Source organism: Dermatophagoides farinae, chromosome 7 (genome assembly GCF_024713945.1).
Source record: "Dermatophagoides farinae isolate YC_2012a chromosome 7, ASM2471394v1, whole genome shotgun sequence".
Taxonomy (NCBI): Eukaryota; Metazoa; Arthropoda; class Arachnida; order Sarcoptiformes; family Pyroglyphidae; genus Dermatophagoides; species Dermatophagoides farinae.
In genome coordinates, this window is record NC_134683.1 from 2,295,425 (window position 1) to 2,316,293 (window position 20,869).

Below are 20,869 nucleotides of genomic sequence, written 5' to 3' on the forward strand. Positions count from 1 at the left end.
TATATAGCTAATGATGATGAAAAAAATCGGTAAATTTTCAAACATGATGATGATTATTATGATTTCTGATGTTCATCTTGTCATTTCAAGTTGATAGGTCGGTGTTGTGTATGCGTGATTTCAAATATGAATTGCTTGTCAAAAAAGAAAAAAAAATCCAACAAGTGTTTATAAATGTGTGTTGTGTGTGTGTGTGTGTGATAATGATGATAACCACCACCACCACCATTTAAAGGACCCAAGTGTAAATCATTTTCTCAGAAAAAAAATATCATCATCCAGGTAGGTCAATATTTTGCCAAAATATTATCATCATCGTTATATGGTTTCAAAATTTATCCCATGGATGCAAATCGTGCTGTCAGTGATCTTTATTTTATTTTATTTTTTTTTTTGGCTTCAAATTTTTCTCCAATAGCAGCAGTAGCATTTTGAATCATCAATATGTTGTCATCTTATTCGTTATCTTGTTCAGTTGAATCATGATCGTATTGATGATGACGTTTTAAATCATCTAATAAATCATTTCGTCGTAAACGTTTCGTCGTCGTTAATGATGTGGATTTTTTTGTATCTAGCAAAAAAAAAAAAAAACAGATGATAACGGAAAAAAAAAGAAAAAAACGAAGAGTTAATTTTTTTTCTTAATACTAAAAAATCAGATAGGACAAAAAAAACGTTTGTTAATGATTTGTGAATCGAATCGGATGAACCGACGATTCTTTGATATTTGATGATTGACAAAGCGACAGCAGCAGCAGCAGGGTTTCTGAAACTTTAATTCATAAAAAAGGGCCATGGTTGGCAAATTTTTTGTTTCAGGTCGTTTTTCGAGTATGTGTGTATGTGTGTGTCATGAACAGATTGATAATATTTTCAATGTTTTATCGTTTTTTGTTTTTTTTTCTCGACAAACATAAACGAATTTTTTTCCCATTTTTTTTTTGCTTTTGGTAGATCAGAACATGAAAATACTGGAAAAAACGGTAAAACATTCAAACATTTTGATGCCAATAACAGCTGTAAATGTTCACATCCGAATCATGTTTGAATTCGTTTTTGTATGTTTGTTTGGAATTTGTGCCCACACACACACACATGCACACACACACACACACACTCGCACACTTAAACACACCACCACTAAACAACAACGAATGAAAAAAAAAATTCACAAACATCACTGAGATCTATGATCTTCTAAATTCTTTCGAAACAGAATAGAAAGAAAAACCAAAAAAAAAGAAACTGATATTTTTTCAACTAAATGGAGAGAAAGAGAGAAAAAAAATTCGACAAACATGGATCGATTGATCTTTTTTTTTCTTTCCAAAGTCATCAAACACAAACATATCGATATCAACAAATAGAATTTTATTTCATACACATGTGTGTGTGTGTATGTATCGAATTATCAACGACAATCATAATACAAATGTGAGGTAAGAGGTTTGGTTTTTTTTCTATATTTTTGTTTGTTTGAAGAAATTTCGTACAATCAAAAAAAAAGGTTACAAAGGAAACAAATGCACAAATACACACACACACAGGAAATTCGACAAGAGAATATTCTTGTTTTTGTTGTTATGTATAAACAAACAAGAAAGAAAGAAAAAATTATTTGAACATACATAAATCTACAATAGTAGAATATATATTCAATGATGCAAAAAAAAAGAAAAGAAAAAAGAAAATCGAAGAATTTAATCGTGAATTGGCTGTTGTGCGTGTAGAGAAATATATAAGAGAGCAATGTATTCCACCTATGGGACTTGATTCGAATGTGTCGAATCTTTGGGATTTTTTTTTTTTTTTTTTGCTATTGATAACATTGAAACACATACACACAAAAGAAGATGAAAAACAAAAACATTTTGGATCAAATAACATTCGAATATCTACGTGAGATTTTTGCATGTGTGTGTGGTGGTGGTGTTGATGGTGGTTCCGTGGATTTTTTTTTCGTTTGCAAGATGGGAGGAGATATGTGAGGGACTAAAAACAAAATTCGATTGACAGTTGTTTGTGTGTGTGTGTGTGTGTCACACCGATAGATAGATTGAATGTATCGACCCGTTGTATGTGTGTGTGTGCATCCTGTTCACGTTTTTTTTTTGCTTTCGAAAAGAGATATCTGGATATGTATCCATCAAACAAAAAAACAAACAAACAAAAAAATGATACATGATGGAACGCAGGATTTGGTGTGCACGGTTAATTCGTACGTGTGTTCCATAATATAGAATGGCAAAAATAAAAAATCATTTTCAACAGAATATGAATGTCACACACACACACACACACACATTGGATACAACAATAATTCATTATGCCAAAAGGCATGTATTGATAACAAGGTAATTTATCAAACAAACAAACAAAAAAAAATCATACAATGTCATTGCCTTTTTTTTTGTCAATCGGTTTTCAATGGTCCGTCATGATGAATGGGAAAAAATTGGATTATCCAATCAAAATAGTGATAGCGAATGAAAACAAAAAAAAAACAAAATGATGAATCAAAATTCATGAATCAATTGGAATAAACAAAAAAAAAAACGGTAGCTACACAACCTGAATGAATATGGAATAAAAAAAAAATATTTACGTGATCACCCATCATCATTCGATTGGCGTTGGCGTTTAATAAACATTTTTCAATGATGCCTGAACCTATGCTACCTGTGTGTGTGTGTGTGTGTGTTAAGTGTGATCGTAGTGATATAAAAAATTGAAATTTTATTCAATTTTATCATTGAAAATTTTTAAAAATTGAATAAAAAAACAAAATTCATTGGCCAGTGCATACATGGATACCCGCCAACATCATCATCATCTTAAATCTTGTAATCGGTCAATGTCAAAAAAAAACGAAACAAAATTTTCAACACTAACTAAATTTCAAAAAAACAACAAAATAACATCAGATTTCGTAAGTAAATTTCTTTTGTTCTAGTACAACAACAAAAAAAAACTGAACAAGAGAAAGTTTCATTTTCAATCCGAATACATATATAAATGTGTCATTGTGGCCGTCAATTTGATGATCAAAATACAAATGATCGATGTTTACATTTCAGGCAACAACAACAACAACGACAACAAAATAAGTTCCAAGTGTGTGAGGTAAACAAAGCAAAACACAAAGAATGAATGGAATTGAAATTGAATGGAATGAAAAAAAAACTGCGAATGAAGGATATGGCAAATAAACTTTTTTTTTCTTTTGGTCAATATCAATATCAAATGTGTACAAATTGTATGGTTGTTGTTTTTCAATGATATGAAAAAAAAACGAAAACGAAACAAAACAAAACAAAACAGGAAGAACATTTGATTTTTGTTGTTTGAATTCATATTTTGTTTTTTTTTATATATATATATATGAAAAAAACAAAACAAAAAATTTCAAGTCACGAGTCGGCAAACATCTTTGTGTATATACACATTTCATAATATTTTTTTTTTCTAAATCTTAGTATCCAATGGACATTGGTAGAAATCAAAAGTATACAATTTTTTTCCGTAGTTGTGTGTGTGTGTCCAAAACGAATTCATCCATATAACTGAATCATCAAATATATGATAATAATAATAATGGTAATGAACGATGAATCAAAAAAAAATGGTCACGAATAAAATGATCAAATCCAAAAGGTGTTTGTGTGTGGCATCAACAAACCTGATGATGATGATGATGGACAATGTGTGTATTTGATTATTATTATTATTGACGAATGGTAGCTTTGTGTGTGTGTGTGTGTGTGACCACCACCATAAAAACTGATTATCAAAAAACTTGTAACAAAAAATATAAGAATATTCAATGTTATTCAATAATAAACAAAACATTGAAAGAATCATTTGAAAGAAAAAAAAACGGACATTGTTGAATGATGATTATCGTTTCATTGAAATGTGATTTTTTTTTATGTATATTAATAAAAAATGAATCCAAATCATAGATTATGATCAAAATACACACACACACACACACACAGGTAATGAAGAAGAATTAAACATTCTGAATCAAATGTAATAAGCAATGGAGAGAGAAAAAAAATTATCAATTCAATTATCCATCTGAGATGAATCTGAATTTTTGTTTTTGATTCGAAATGGAAATAATAAACACAAGAGATAACCATCATTGAATGATGATGAACATGATTAATTCATGTATATGTTATACATTCTTCTTTCTCATTATTTTTCATTCATTATGAATTTCATTTCCATTTGTTTTTCATCAATTTTTCAGTTTCTTGTTTTCGGAATTTTTTTTTTTGTTTGTTTGATGCATTCGAATCGTAATTAGCCAGAGACAAAAAAAAAATCAAAACATCTGTCTTTTTTTTCATCCGTTTTTTCCCGTGTGTGTGTGTAATATTTTGTTTCATTTATCAATCATTTATCGTTACAAATGTGAATTGGTCATTGGTCAAAAAAAAAGACAATAAACTCTTTCATGGAAAAATTTTTCGTTTTTCGTTTTAAAATCTGTATCCCGCATCAATCATGATCAATCAATCAATCAATCGATTAGACCACCAGAAGAATAATCAGTAGCCAATACATCAGAATGAATTATCAACAATAAAAATGTAATTTGTTGGTTTATAATATAACTAATTATAGATTATCATTATTCAAGATTGGTAAAAATTATCATTTTTCAATAATATTCCAATCACAAAAGGTCGAGGTCAAATGTTAACGTATACAAAATTATACAATTCAATTCAAAATTTGCAATGCTAATTTGCAAACCTCCTCCTGGACACTTTAAAATGGATTCAGCCAGTTTCACACACACACAAGTTATACATAGTACAAATTATCAACGCTAATAGGATTACAACACTCTCGTATACACACACAGAGAGCACCTAGCTTGTACCATCACCACCACCACCACCAGCAGCAATTATATTCATCACATGTATGGACCTCAAGGGCCAGGTCACAATAATCATAATAATCATTGGTAGCAATCAATGTAGTAGAACAGAATATCCACAGAGAGTTCAGTCATTCACAACGAAAATTGATCAATCAATGATGATGATGATGATGATGTGATTGAAATTGAAAAAAAAGAAAGAAAAAAAAATTTTACAATTTCATTTCAATCATTTGATGAGATGGAAAAAACAAAAAAAAAAAAAAAAAATTTCATTTATCAAACGAAAAATTCGGATAACAAAATAAATCAAGCATATCACACACTCTTATAATACCATCGACCGATCAATGAAATTATCAACCAAAGTTTCGAATTACGACGACGACGACAACGAAAAAAATTGACACAAATAGAAATTTTCAATCATCAATGATCCATTGATGATTGGTGAATTTTTTTTTGATTTTTATTTATTTCGTTCTCGCCATAAAAATAATGATGATGATGATTTTTTTCCAAATCTGTCAAATCAATGGTATCGGTGTTCATTGTAATGATTGTTTTGTTTATAGCGGAAATTTTTATTTTTTGTTCTTCTACCATCTAATCGACGACATCTTTATCATTTCATTTCGAGAAAAGGAATGAATGAATGAATTAAAGAAATAGAAAAAAAGATCGATCAATCGATCGATCGATTGAAATGATTTGAAATGAAATTTTTCACATTTCATAAAATTTGTATTTTTTTGTGAATGAAATTCTTTGCAACATATTTTGCCATTGAATTATCATTCTTGATTGTATGCACACGCGGTAGATTTGTTTGTGGAATACTAGCGACGAATGTCTCAATCGCGAACATGTCATTGTTGTGGCAAATATATATATGAATTTAAACGTCAAAATTGAAATTCTTTGTGTGTGTGTGAGTGCAATAGGCAACAAGAAAAAAAAGTAAAATTTTTTTCTCTGATTGAGAGATGTGCAATAATGATAATAATAATAAAAAAAACAACATGATTATAATCACCGGTGTATTGTTGATCGAATCGAATCGAATCGAATTGAATTTTTCTTTATTTGAACATATAATTTTAGGCAATGAAAACCGACAATCTATCCACATACATATATACTACACATCATCAACACCAGTAATATCATCAATTGATCAAAGTGGCCGCCAAAATGGATAAAAGAAAAGAAATTCAACCGCAATACGTTTACAACTGACAACATATCATCATTTTCACCAAAAAATTTTTTTTTTATTTCAAAAAAAAACTTGCTTTGGGTACAAAGCAGATGAGAAAAAAAAACGTCAGCCATTCAAAATTACAAATCAATGAAGAATCTAGCGTCAGGTAACCACATTGGAAAATTCCCACCACCATAATCATTGTTGGTACACACACACACAATGTTTTCGTCACCCATTTTGGATTGATAATTATCAAATGTAGATGGGTATGTGTGTGTGTGTGTGTGATTGACGGAAATTGTCAATCGATCAATCGAATAAATGGATGAATAGCTAGGAAAAAAAGAATCGTTTAACATGAGAATTCATGAGATAGCGATAGCGAGAGCGAGAGCGAGAGAGAGATAGCATTTCAAGCAAGATTCATTTGATAAAAAAGAAACAACAAAAAAATTATAGGAATTTTTTTTCAATTTTTTTCCAAGAAATTCTTTTCTTACAATTTACTTTTGAGTCGTCGCCGATATTTTTCTTTCTTTCTTTTTTTTTTGTCATTTGGATTTCACATTTTCTTAGAATTTGTCATTCGTAAATTTTTGTCAATTTTTTTTTTGTTTTTTTTTCTTTGCACGAATCACGAGAATATGTTGTGTTCAGTGACTGGAAGATATTCAGTCTGTTTATATGTATGTGAGTGTGCCTACTGTTCTAGTGACAAGTCGAATATTAGATCGACAACAACAACAACAACGATGACGACGACAGCGAATGGAATTGACAGTCCAACCACCAGACACATCAAAGAAAAAAAAATCGAAACTGAACGAATAAAAATGATTCAAAGAAAAAAATTGACAATGTCAATTCTGTAATATCAAAAGAAAAATTATCATCAGACATCAGAATAGAATCCAACAATTGAATGAAATGCTATCTACCGTCGTCTGATTCAAGAAGAAAAGTGGAAAAAAATTATGAAGAGCTTATCATCATCATCATTGTCATCGAATTCATCATCAGTAGTGATTTTATTCACATGAAACAAAAAAAAACAAATTCCAAAAAAAGGGACCAATGAAATCAAATCCCATCGAATACAGAATAAAAACTATTCTCCTTTTTATTCTCTTTTTCGCTTGTAACCATCAACATCATCATCATCATCTTCACACCTACATAATCCTAGAATTATTCTTGTTCATCATCAATTTTTTTTCAGGAATCATTCTCTGAAACATACAAACCAAAACGTAATGTGAAAATCTCTCAAACAACACGTGAAATCTGAAACGTGTGTGTTTCTGTCTGATGATTCTGATCATTCAATAATGACAACTACAAACAAACACTAAGAATTACCGACACACACATACACACACAATGAAACAACTGATCGAATTGATGGAATACAAATACGATGGTGATGATGAATTCAGGATTTGTGTTTGCGTTTAAATTAAAAAAAAACCAAAAAAAAAATTGTACTTTGATCATCAGATTTTATGCATTTTGATTTGAATGAAACCAAAGATTTTTTTTTCGAACGAAAAAAAAGCCTCTTGTGAAACATTTGAAAAAAAAGATGGGCGCAAAAGAAAAACGAAAAAATCGAATTACAATATTTCAATCTTGTTCATACACACACACACATTGAATCGACGAAAATAATGAAAAAAAATGAAAAAAAATTGAATACAATCGAATTGAACACACACAAAAAAAAATTTTTCATCAACAAGCAACGAGAAAAAAAATGAATTCAAAATTTTCAATGTAATGGCAATTTGAATATGATTATCATTCAATCATTGATGATGATTATCAGGTTTTTTTTCATTCTGATTTGATCATCAAATTACCTAATAATAATAATAATAATAATCTGATGAAAAACAACATGAAATCGAAAAAATTTGAATCAAATTGACTTGATAATCAGAAAAAAAACATGGCAAAACAACAACAACAACAACAACAAAAATAACTATTGGAATGAACAAATTTTTTTTTCGAAAATTTTAAAATTTTCATTCAAAAATGTTTTCCCATTCCTGTACTTTACTTATACTACTTGTACATTGAATGTGTGTATAATGTGTGATTGGATGGAAAAAAAACTTGGAAACGAAATAAAATTTTGGGCGGCATCCCATTACATTTGAAAATAACAATTTTTGTTGCCTTCCAAACACCTTCAAACATTTCCCATAATATATAGAGGTGAAACAAATAATTTTACGCATTGATGATAATGTGAGGGTCGATGTTGTTGTTGTTGATGATAAAGTTATTAAGATCTGAATAGTTGGCGAATTATTAGTGGATAATACGAGTATGTGTGTGTGTGTGACAATCATGGGACATTTATCACATACCGACATAGTGAAACAACATTTTCATAGTCAGCCAACCAAAGCTTTGAGGAAAGATAAGTGAACAAAAAAAAATCCGAATCGAATGATTGAATCGAAATTCAAACCAGAAAAAAAATCAATCGATCTGTAATCGACCAACAACACCTGGATAAATTGGAAAAAAATTTCGGTTTTTTCTTCGCAAATTTTGAATTGAATTTCTAAAATCAAACAATCACATGAACAATAAATGAGATAACATTTGCTTCATCTATAAACAATGATAAACAAACAAAAATAACAACAATAAAAACATCAAAATACAGAAAGAATGAAAAAAAATGCCATTAGATACAGATAATTTGCATGCAAAATAAATCAAAAAATCGAAATCATCATAATCATAATGACAATCATGATAATGTAAAAATGCAACCATGTAAGAAAAAAGAGAAGAAAAAACCAGAATTTTGAATATCCGAATGAATGAAATGAACAAAAAACCAATAAACAGGCAAATAGTGTGAAAAAAAATCTCGATTAACACAAACGACCAAACTGATGATCAGACAACAAAATGGGATAGAAAAAAAAATATATAAATGAACTAGATCAAGAAAGATGAAACAGTAAGTCAAAAAACACACACACAGAATAAAATGACAAATCTAGATGATGATGTTATCGGATTTGATCTGATTCTATAGAATCGACTACTACTATTACTAGTGTGTGCACACGTTCATGAATTTTGATATTTTTTTTTCTACCCAACCAAACATCCTATAAAATCTACAATTGGATAAATGTTTGAATAACAACAACAACAACAACAATAAAATAATGACTTGTTATTGTTGATCCCTAACACCCATTGATTCAAGTTGACCGATAATTTTTTTTTCTCCCACACACACAAACACTAAATGTAAATCATCTATCGCCAATAATAAAGAGTAAAAAATGGAGCAACACAACACAGAAAAAAAATCAAATCAAACAAAACAAAAAAAATGATGTGACACTATTATTACAGATGTTTTTTTTTGTCTGGAACATTCAAATTGCTTTTTTTTCTTGTTTATGAATCAAATCAAGTCAATCATCATCATCATCATCATCATCATTTAGATTAAATGCAGATTATCGATTCTATACATGTGTTTGGGTCGTGTGCTTTCCATTTGTATATAAAACATATATGTATATAAATCGATTCACATTCGATATGGAAAAAAAATACCGTTAATGGCTATGTAAATGAATGGAAATAATGATGATGACCAAAAAAAAAAAAAAATGATCATCAAAAGTCAACCAAGAGAAAAAAAATCGATTATTTTTTCCAAATGATAATGACGTGATGCTAAATAGTTTCTATAAAAATCTATTCAACACACACACACGCACACACACACCAGAACCTAGACGTATTAAATTCGATTAAAAACGATCCAAAAACGATGTTTTCACAATCGGTGATTGATTGAAATAAGTGTATTTGCTACTAATGGAAATTAAAAAAAGGGGTATATATCGTACATTCTCAAATTAACAAATCTAACATGAATAAAACATTTGAAAACAAAAGAATGTTCAATACACAATGCAGAAAAAAATATACATGATAAGATTCATTGAATTTCAACTTGTAAAATAAAAATTAATTGTTATATTAGCCAAGAGAAACATGTGTAATTTCATTCACTCATTTCAAATAGAATGAAGAAAAATAAACCAACAGAATAAAAAAGAGAATTTGACATTTGACAATTTCGATTTCACATTTAATTTATATATGCACACACACAAACACACAATAATTCAAAGATTCAAAGAGTGAATGTTTCGAATTCTAATTAGCCAGATAATAAGTGTGTATTCGCACGCACACACACACACACACGAACAAGAGACCCAGAATAAGAGATCGGTGAGAGAAAACAAAAAAAATTTATATGTAAAGGGTTTTTATAGTTCCGGTACACACACACACACAAAGTTATTACAAATCCAAATGAAAAAAAAACCTTAAAGCAACATTATGATAATAAAAACAAGCAATATATATGAACGAATGAAGAAAAAAAAATTCCTATGAATGTTAATGAACAAAAGAAAAATTCTTTTTGCATCTTTTTGTTGTTAACCCGATTCCAACATTCAACAACTTTTTTTTCACATCAAATTCACATATGAATATTCACGACTATATCGACAAAAACTAAAGATTTTTTTTTTTTGTTTTTGATTTTAATGAGAAAAACATTGTGAAAATTCGCTCGGGATTTCAAATCATCATCATCAACACACACAAACACACACACAACATAGACACAAGTGGATTGCAATATATTTTCAAATGAAAAAAACATATCAAAGATTTAGAGAGAGAAAAAAAAATTCGTGGCATGAATGAATATTTTTGCATTCTGCCAACACACACACGCACAAACACACACACACATTATACCCTGTGTATAACTAACCAAGCATGAAATCATTTCCAGAATAGTCAAAAAAAAGAAAATTCTATGCTACTGCTTTGGTTTACCGTCTTCTGAAGCCGGAAAAAATGTCATTCTCAAGAATATGAAAATTGCGACCTCTTTCCCTATCTATAGGTGTGTGTGTGCGGGAGTATAAAGTGTCAAAATATCAATGATGGAAAAAGAAAACGTGAATAAAATTCAGTAAATTTTTTTTCTCCTTGTTTAAAACTATGTGTATTTTCATGCTTATAAATATTTAGATCACCATTGATGATGATGATGGACGAATTCTGTGAAACACACGCACACACACACACACACAAGCACGTGGATGGACCAATAGAAATGACACGCGTGACATCATTGTCTACCGATTATGAATGAATCCGAAACATCAAATCAGATCGATCTATTGAATTTGACCGATCATTTTACCAAGCAAAAAAAAAAAAAATGACGTCAAAATCAAATGTGTTCAGCACATTCGGAATTCAACGTGTGATGAATTGATTCAAACAACAACAACAACAACAAAAATCTCATTCTTTGTATTTTTAAAAACTAAATTCACTGTGTGTGTGTGTGTTGATGTAACCTTTCCATTTTTCAAACTTGTATGTGAAAAAATAGAGTAATGTTCAAAGTCACGATTTCTAAATTTCGAATACCGTGAAAAAACGTGTGTGTGTGTGTGACGCGAGCATCAAAACATCAACCAACAAATGTTCCAACAACAACAACAACAACAACAATGATCCATAGGAAATAGAAAATGTTTTGAGGCAATATTTTTCCAGATGATCAAACTACGACGACGACAACAACAACGACGTTGTCGAGTTTTTTTTTTACTGGGTAGGAAAATTCTCAACTTGAAAAAAAACTTTCAAACGACAATAGAAAAATGTGGAGACCGAGACCAACCATATACACACCAACCATACGGACCAATGAACAAAACATCCGAAACATGCACGAATGAATGAATGAATGTAAAAAAAAGTGAACAACAACAAACACGACACGAACAATTTATTATGTCCATAATGAGCAAAAAAAAGAAAAGAAAAGAAAAACAGGCTTTGTTGGAACTCGTGTTTGTTGTTGTTGTTGTTGGAACAATCCAGAATGAATAAAAAAAAGAACAACCAACACCAAAAAAAAAATGAGAGGAAATTGTTCAAAGAATTCAACATAAACAACAACAGAATTTTTTTTTTCTCTAGTAACAGACTAAATTTTTCATTGCAATCAGCTGTCAAAAACAGGCAACGGAATTTTTTCTTTTTTTTCTGAAAAAAAATAGAAAGAAAAAAAAACGAAACGGTATACAACAAACAAACAAACAAACAGAAAAGAATCTATGATCAGATGAGGGGTGAAAATCGATAGTATCGAATTTTTTTTCAACATTCGATTTTCAGCTATTTTTACACTGTAAAATTTTATTTTACTTGATTCTTTTTGTTGTTGTTGTTGTTGTTTTTACAAGAATCGACAAAAATTCCACAACCATCAACAACACCAATTTACATTGTTTCTGTGGTCGTGTCAATTTATTAAGAAAAAAAAAATTTAAATGGTTTTCAACACTGCTATAAAGTTTTACCAGAAAAAACTGCCAGTGCCGGTAGCCAATTTTTTTTTTGCCATTCAATATGTATGCAACATATAAACATTTCGTTTACACTAATGTATCATTTGTTTTGTTTTTTTTTCGTTGCAGAATTTTCCAAATATAAAGACTTAAAATCGAAATAGATGTGAAAGCCATATTGAATCGACCATTTCTTGACGAGAGAAAAAAAACAGACAAAATCTCTAGATTAAGAAAGATATGGAAAGAATAAAAAATCGAGTAATCGTAGAATATATTCTCTTTGCTGCGGATACCTAACAAAAAAAAAATAAAAATAAAAAAAATAAAACCTGAATAAATCGAACAATTCCCTTTTGGGTGTAATAATAATCGAATAATAATCTTTTTGGCTGCGCGATATGATATGATATAGGCGGAGAAAAAAAACTTGATCCATTTTCGATCCAATTTTTTTTTCTCTCGCTGTCTCTCATTTTTAGTACACATACAATGGATGAATATAAAAACACACATGCACAGGCACAAGTACTGAGAAATGTTGTTACTGAAATTTTGTCTTATCGTAAGAAGATTAATTCGTTGATCATGATTCTGATTCTGATGATGATGATGATGGTGGCAAGAAATTTTTGTCAACAAACAACAGAATCATCCATGAATGAATGAGAAGGAATGAAGAGAAAAAAAATGAAACTTAAATCTTTTACTAAAGAATTCTGAATTTCATGACAACAACAAAATAAGAATCAGAAAAACAAGAAATAACCAGGAAAAAAGATGCAACAACAACATCAACAACAACCAATCATTGAATATAAATCTCATGAATGGATTCAAAAAAATTTAGCAAGAAAAAACAATCATCTTTTAGCTAGAACAACAACAACAACAACAGCACGATGAAATCGGTTTCAGGTTTGTTTTCATTTTTCTTGTTTTGTTTCGTCCATTGTTCCATAGAATTCATGGAATCAAAACAAAAACAACAACAACAACAACAAAAAACTTGAAGTATTGAGTGAAAAAAATATTTATATAGAATTTCAGAATTTTCGAGTGCAAAATTTTTCCCTCCTACATGCTATCCTCCTTCGCTACAATAACTACATTTTTTTTACACCAGAATTATTCGCCAACAAAATTTGTTCATTTAGAATCAATATTATTATTATCATAAAAGATTCAATTCCACAGAATTAAGGAACGATTCTGGATAATCGAAGATGGAATTTATGTATATTCTTTTCATTTGAATATTTTTAAATCGATAAACTAGAAAAATTTTCTTATGCAAATGAGATAATTAACATTACCATTGTTGACAATGATGATAATGAGACAACAATAGAAAAAAACAAAAAAGAAACAACAACAACAACAACAACAACGACAAAATTAGAAAAAAAACTACAAAAAAGATACGAATAAATGAAGATAATTAAAAGTAGAAAACTTTACCGTACCATTTAGTTTATTTGGTTTGTAACATTCAGACAAACCCACTGATAACGACGAAAAACAAAACAAAAGCACGAAAGCAAATCTCAAACTTATCAATTCAAATAAAAAAAAAGAAAATTCAAAAAGAACACACATTCCATGAAATCATCATCATCATTGGGCTCATTCATCATTTCAATTCAAAATGGAATTTTTTTTTCTTCGTGTCTTTTCATTATCAAAATGAAAACCTATTGAGCAACGGAAAAAAGGGCCTTTCATATCAAAAGAAACAAAACAAAACAGAAAAAAAATCTCAAAGATTTGATTGATTGATGGATGGATGGATGGAAATAATTCCGGTTGTGTTTGAAACATGATTCTCACACATACACATATACGATGTTGTTGTTGTTACAATTTGTATGTTACAAATTCTTGTCGGTCGACACAATGAAAGAATTTGTCAAGCAAGAAAAAAAAATGAACAAAAATTCTTTCATTATAATCAGTGTGTGTAATTTGATCTTTTGGTTTTTCCATCCATTTTTTTCTCATCATCATCATTGGACAGGAATGTGAACTCGAACACGAATGTTTTGTAATTGACTTTATTGAAAAAGAACGATTTTTGGAAAGAAAAAGAAAAACATCAAAGGTGTTGATTCACTGTCTTGTGTTTTGTCTTGTTGGCGCGAAAATTGGATGAGAATAGATAACGATTTTTCACTGAATTATGCTGCAACTAGAGGAAAAAATTCGTTACCAATTTTGATACGATATGTGCGAAATCAATCGATTATTTTATTTTTACGGTTTTATAATGATCTTTATCAATATCACCGAATATTCAATTTTGATTTTTATGGAAATTCAACAGAATTCCAGAATGAAACAATAGATCCATTTTTCTGATTTGAATGGTGGTTGTGGTGGTTTACGGATTTCGGTCATAGATCAGTTTATTTGGGGTCAATATTGAACCATTCATGTCTGCAATTGGTCGAGAGTTGACGATAGCGGTAATTTTAAAGAATTCGAAAATTTTCAGAATTTAGAACTTCATAGCTCTCTTTGTGGTCTTGAACTCAAATGAGGGCTATATGGTGTAATAAAATGCCACTCTATTTTAATTTGAAACATGTCGGACAAATTCTACGACATGTAAAATAAATCGTCCCAATCTTGATAGTTCGCTAATGAAAAATTTAATGAATGGTGAAAAAAATGCCAATTTAACAATGATAGGTGATAATTGGAAAAATTGAACAGTCAATGCCATATTACGCCGAGAACTTTGTTTTCAAAACCGTCAGACCACAAATTGTCAATATCGGAATCGCAACAATACTTCCTTAGTTGCATCGAAGCGTCTTTGAAAATCTTGACACCAGAATTCGCTTCGGCTTTGAACAAAATTTGTGGCAGCTACAATTTCTGGAAATTTGTTTTTGTATTTTTTAATGTGATGATAACGTTTAAAATGAATGGCTGATTAACACTCGATTCATTTTTATTATTGTCGTACCACAAAAACTTTATACTTCTGATTCGGATTGGATGTGTACGTTGTGGAAAGCAGCTTTAATATCTGCTATGAGCAACAGTAACGATCGCGGCAAGCACAAGTTGTAATTCCTTTGAATATAGCTTGGTTCAAAAAACAAACGTTTCTTAGTTGTCATCCGAATCCAATTTTCGGACCACAAACTTGGGGCATATTCAAAAAACCCTCGTTTGGTTGAATATTGCACTTTACGACAATTTATTGGTTTCCAATTCCTTTATAGATCGTTGTAGTCATTCGGCATTGGACAATGATTTTTAGAAACCAATAATCGCATGAAGTTCGAATTTACACTGTTGCTAATAAAAAATTTTATTCTGTAGATTCGTTCATGTCAATCCTTGATGAACCCGTTAATAAAATTGCACGTTCATCCTCTGGATTGATTAACATATCGATTGGTGGATTGTATTTCCGATAGACAAGCAACGATGTTTGAACGATAATCATCCGATCGACCATGTACGATGTATCCCAATGACGTTTTACCAATAAGCAACGAATCGTTGTATACTTTATCGGCAACAAGACACTTTAGACGATTTTTATCGTTGTTGCCAAACAGAATATCGACATTATCAATATCCTCGTCCTTGAAATCGATATTGTATTCGTCATTCAAAACAGTTGTAGGTAGAACGTTGAAATTGAAAACTGTTCATCGACTACAAAAAAACGATCCATCACGACGGTAATTGAAGTGTGGTAAAAATGACCAATGTAGCGGCCACGTTGTCCGCCGTAACCATTAACACAGAATTTTTGAAGATCAATCTGTTAACCAATTTATTCGTGATGAAGGAAATTTCAGAACCGCTGTCGAAGATAACGCGGGTTTTGGTCCCGTTGATTACAGTGGTCAATGTTTGTAAATATTGTGATGCACTTTCTGAGCGTGCCAACGCGGATGTGACGGTTTCATCGTTTTGTACTGGCTGTTCTGAGGAAGTACTCGGTTGATTTTCAGAAGTCATCAATGTTTTTACCGCAGTTTGATTTGATGGATGTTGGCTACCACTTGCGAACCTTTACACGGTTATGTTTGAAACACTTGTTGCATTTAAACACAATCTCGTGTGCCGTGGCCTTTTCCGGCACAGCGGTACACTGGTATGGGACAATGTATATGAAGATGGAACAAAAAATGCACTTTGGTTTGTAAACTTCCGTTATCACTCGATGTTGCTGCCAATGTTTTTCTTTGATCAACGATTAAATTTGTTATTAAAAATTGCCTTGTTGTTGACGATTAACACCAATGTTGGACATTTGATTGATCAAAAGAGTAACGAAAGTATTCATAACTTGTCGATTCTCTTCTTTTCATCTGTTAATTGACTCGGACTATGAAATGCTCTTCGTCGGTGTTCATCCATTTTTCCGAAAAAACTGTCGCCTTCATTTAAATCGAAATATCTAAAATCGTTTCATAGAATTTTTGAAATCATTATCATCAATGATTGTATATTTTGACCCAACTCTTTCATTGATCAGAATTCGTTGAAAAATTAGAACCACGGATTCTTTTTTGTGCCAACCAATTTCATAAGTCGACGAAACTTTGATCCTATCAGTTCCTCAACTGCATCAATTTGCAGCTGTACCATCAAATTTTTGTACCTCTTCGGAAATATGAAACGTACGGATTCACTTCATTTTGGATATTGTTTGGCACTCGATATGGTTGTTGCTGTGGATTGAACATATTGTTTGGCACTTGATATGGTTGTTGCTGTGGATTGAACATATTGTTGCCTGTGAAATATGGTTGTTGATATGATACCGGTGATGTTTGAAGAAGGGGTTGCTGAAAATTTTGTTTCTATAATCGGTGGCGTTGGTCGATTACCAAACCCGAAACATTTTGACGATGTAATGAGTACTACATGATCGGAATGAAAAAATCTCGATGATATACTAGGACTAGGAGTCGTGACTTGCTAATTGAAAGCACATGCCGATGACATTGACTGACTAGTCGATTCGATTTAGATCATCCAATTCATTTCTAGTAGGTTACCAGTTTGTCCAATTGTTCGATCTTCAACATCGATCTAGCTGTCAACGACATTGTTTGCCGCGATGTTTGACGATCAACACTATGATATAGAGATATGAAATCAATGACGAGATTAATCTTTTCCATATAATCACTGTCATCTTCATGATTCAAATCCGCCAATGTACGTAATTTCCGCGTATTCAGATTGAAGCGTGGCTGCTGACTCCAACGATGGCATTGTACCATTTGATCTCAATTGATTGTACGCCCTTGTAATTGCTGATCGGATTTTCTTTTGATAACAACCCAGCCAAATTTTCTTCGTTAGCACTCATGATGAAACTGTTTGTTGTGGTTGACACACGGATTGAAATTCAGACACGAATGAAAAAACTTTGAAAAAATGATTGCTGATTTTCATCACCAACTCAGTCTCATAATACAGGAATGTGAACTTTGACTTTATTGAAAAAGAACGATTTTTGGAAAGAAAAAGAAAAATTCAGTTGATTCATGTGTGTGTGTGTGTCTGTCTTGTGTTTTGTCTTGTTATTGGATGAGCGCCATCTGAATTTTTCTCATCATCATCATCATCATCATATACGATGTGAAAGCAGACAAATTCAGTGAACCGGCTTGTATTGAGCGGACCGCCTGCATATTTTGTTTATGTGCAAACATGAGTAAGAGGAAAAATACCCGCTTCATCATCATTTCATCGGGTTCAAACATAATAATAATCCCGGACATATTAACACTTAACCTAATGTCATCGGTTATGTATGTATGAAGACTTGACATTTACGTAGTACGTAATAGTACATTATTTGTAAATAAAAACAGTTGACTATGATGATGATCATCATCATCATTAAACAAATTCAAGTCCCGAAAAAAATCAACCATAAACATTATTGACTATCAGCAAAAAAAATGACCTTAAATTGTGGTCAAAAAAAAAAATAAATGAAACGGCTAAATAAGTGAAACACTTTGATCATCATCATCATCATCATCAATTCAAATCAACGGAAAATGAAAATCTTTCCACGAAAAGAAACAAAAAAAAAAAAAAAAAATGAACACAAAGTGTCGACAAACAGAAGCGAGAAAAAAATTCCAAAAATTTTTCCCTCCTGGTCTTCTCCTCTTCGTTGAATGAAACCGAAAAATTGTTTCAAACCCAAAACACCAGAATCACATAACCGAAAATAAATTGAACAGACAGATCAAAAAAAAAAAAAATTGAACCGAACCAAAAAACCACATGGCTGTCATAATCATCATCATCATCATCATGGAACCATGAAACAAGTTTTCACTCTTCTCAATTTCATTTTCTTTTATTTCAAGTATTAATGACGGGGGAAAGTGAAAAGAAAATTCCAGAAATGAAAATTCTGGAATTGCTATTTTTTTTTTAGCCAAGGATGTTTTCATTCTAATAGTTGTTCTAGAATCTGGAAACTTTTTTTTTCATCGCCAACATTTTTACATAATAATGTTTTTTTAATCATAATAGTGATTAGTAATGATAACCTTATGCTTCATGATCATCATCATCATCATGTAAAGTAGACCGTAACGAAACCAAATGAATTCTAGATATTCTTCCAGAATAATATATACTTTTACTGTGAAATGGAAAAAAAAGATGATGATGAGAGATTATAAGCGCAAGGACCGGTTGAATTCTTTTTTTTTTTTTTTTTTGCTACTCATTTTCTAATTTGTCATTATGATTGGGATTTTTTTTTTGGTCGGAATTTTTTTTTCTTTTCAAATTATTATAAAAGAATCTCATAACAAACATATGAAGAGTGGAAAAAAAGCAAGTTTTGAATCTACTATTCTCTACTAGATCCTGAGCTTTTCTCTCTCTCTCTCTCTTGGCTTTTTTTTTTTTGTTAATTTTCACATTTAATATACACACAAAATGAATCTTTTCGTGAAAAAAAGATGATGATGATGATGATGATGAAAAAAATCCGTAATTCATTCATTGTTCATGTAAAGCGGTGAATCAAGTGGAAATAATAGAAAAAAATACGTAGAATCTTTCTAAATTCTGTCTTTATCTATTTACGTTTGTTAGTAGAATGTCGAGTTTTTTTTTTGCATTGTTCCAAATCAGGAGGAGCAACAACTCCAAACTTGAACTCTAAAACTGAAAAATTGAACATCTAACAGACACACACACACACACACTGATCATAGATGGGCGCTCATTGAAGCCTACAGGAAAAAAAGCTAATCTTTCTAGCTTTCTTTTTGTCGTTCCTCATGTTAAATCTTTTTTCTTCTTCTCTTCTTATTTTTTTTTGTTATATATTTCATATCATATGAAATTCACCAATGCAATGAATGAATTCCGGCCAAACAAAAGCAAGCAAGCGAACAAGCAAATTTTCAAAAACAGAATCTCGAATGCTCGTACCTAAATACTAGCTAGCTCTGTAAAATTCGGAAAGAAAAAAAACCGTTCGGTATATATACTGTCATCGGGTATTCGTCATCATCATCATCATCATCATCATCATAAGCATCGTCATCGTCTATTAAAAATTTAAGCCTAGATTAGTAGCTCATTAGATATAACGGGACTTTTATTCCCTTTTTTGATATATATTTTTCGTATTTCCATCATCATCATCATCAACATCGTCATCCTCCTTATGGATGAATTGAAATAGGATATCTATTCACAAATATATAGGGCGCGACAACAACAACAACAACAACAACAATGACAACTAGAGAATTCGAAACTATTTGCTACAATGGATTCTTTCTATTCAATGTTATTGTTGTTGTTGTTGTTGATATTGTCACACAGTGGTGTATAGTGAGTGTGTTAAAGTCTTTTCGAACTCTCATCAAAGTTTTTTTTTTGTTCATTTCCCCATTCTAAATTTTTTTTTTCGGAAGGATTTTTTACATTGTACATTGTATCTATGTATTAGTGTGTGTGTGTGTGTGTGTGCAAGAAAATCCGTTTGATGAAAAGCAAAATTTTCCGGACCTAAACACACAGCTCACTGATGATGACGATGATGACAACGACTACAGCAAGAAAAAAAAACGATAAGTTTAATCTCATTTCAAACATATACATTGAAATGATACAAAAAAGGAAGGATTTTGTGAGTGAAAGAGAACCAAAAAAAAAAAATCTCAAAATTCCTAACCATCTAAATGCAACTACTACTAATACACAAAATGACAATCAGAAATGTTGAATATGATTTTTTCCGTATAAATTGAATCGAATACACGCGGTAAAATCGGTAAATCTATGTGCAAA

General features: G+C 30.8%; 1 protein-coding gene across 3 annotated transcripts in view; it reads right to left on the minus strand.

The window, feature by feature from the left end:
* Positions 1 to 207: 207 nt before the first annotated feature.
* LOC124497040 (putative RNA-binding protein 19) overlaps positions 208 to 20,869 on the minus strand; it is a 33,391-nt gene continuing 12,729 nt past the window's right edge. Inside the window, exon 6 of one of the 3 annotated variants that reach the window (XM_047060628.2) lies at positions 208 to 574. In XM_047060628.2, coding sequence (XP_046916584.2) covers positions 456 to 574 — 119 coding nt within the window. In that variant the 3' untranslated portion in view covers positions 208 to 455. Of the gene's footprint in view, positions 575 to 4,909; positions 4,951 to 6,345; positions 6,444 to 20,869 lie in introns of those variants that run through there. The other 2 variants (XM_047060631.2, XM_075732873.1) reach the window with 2 other exon arrangements.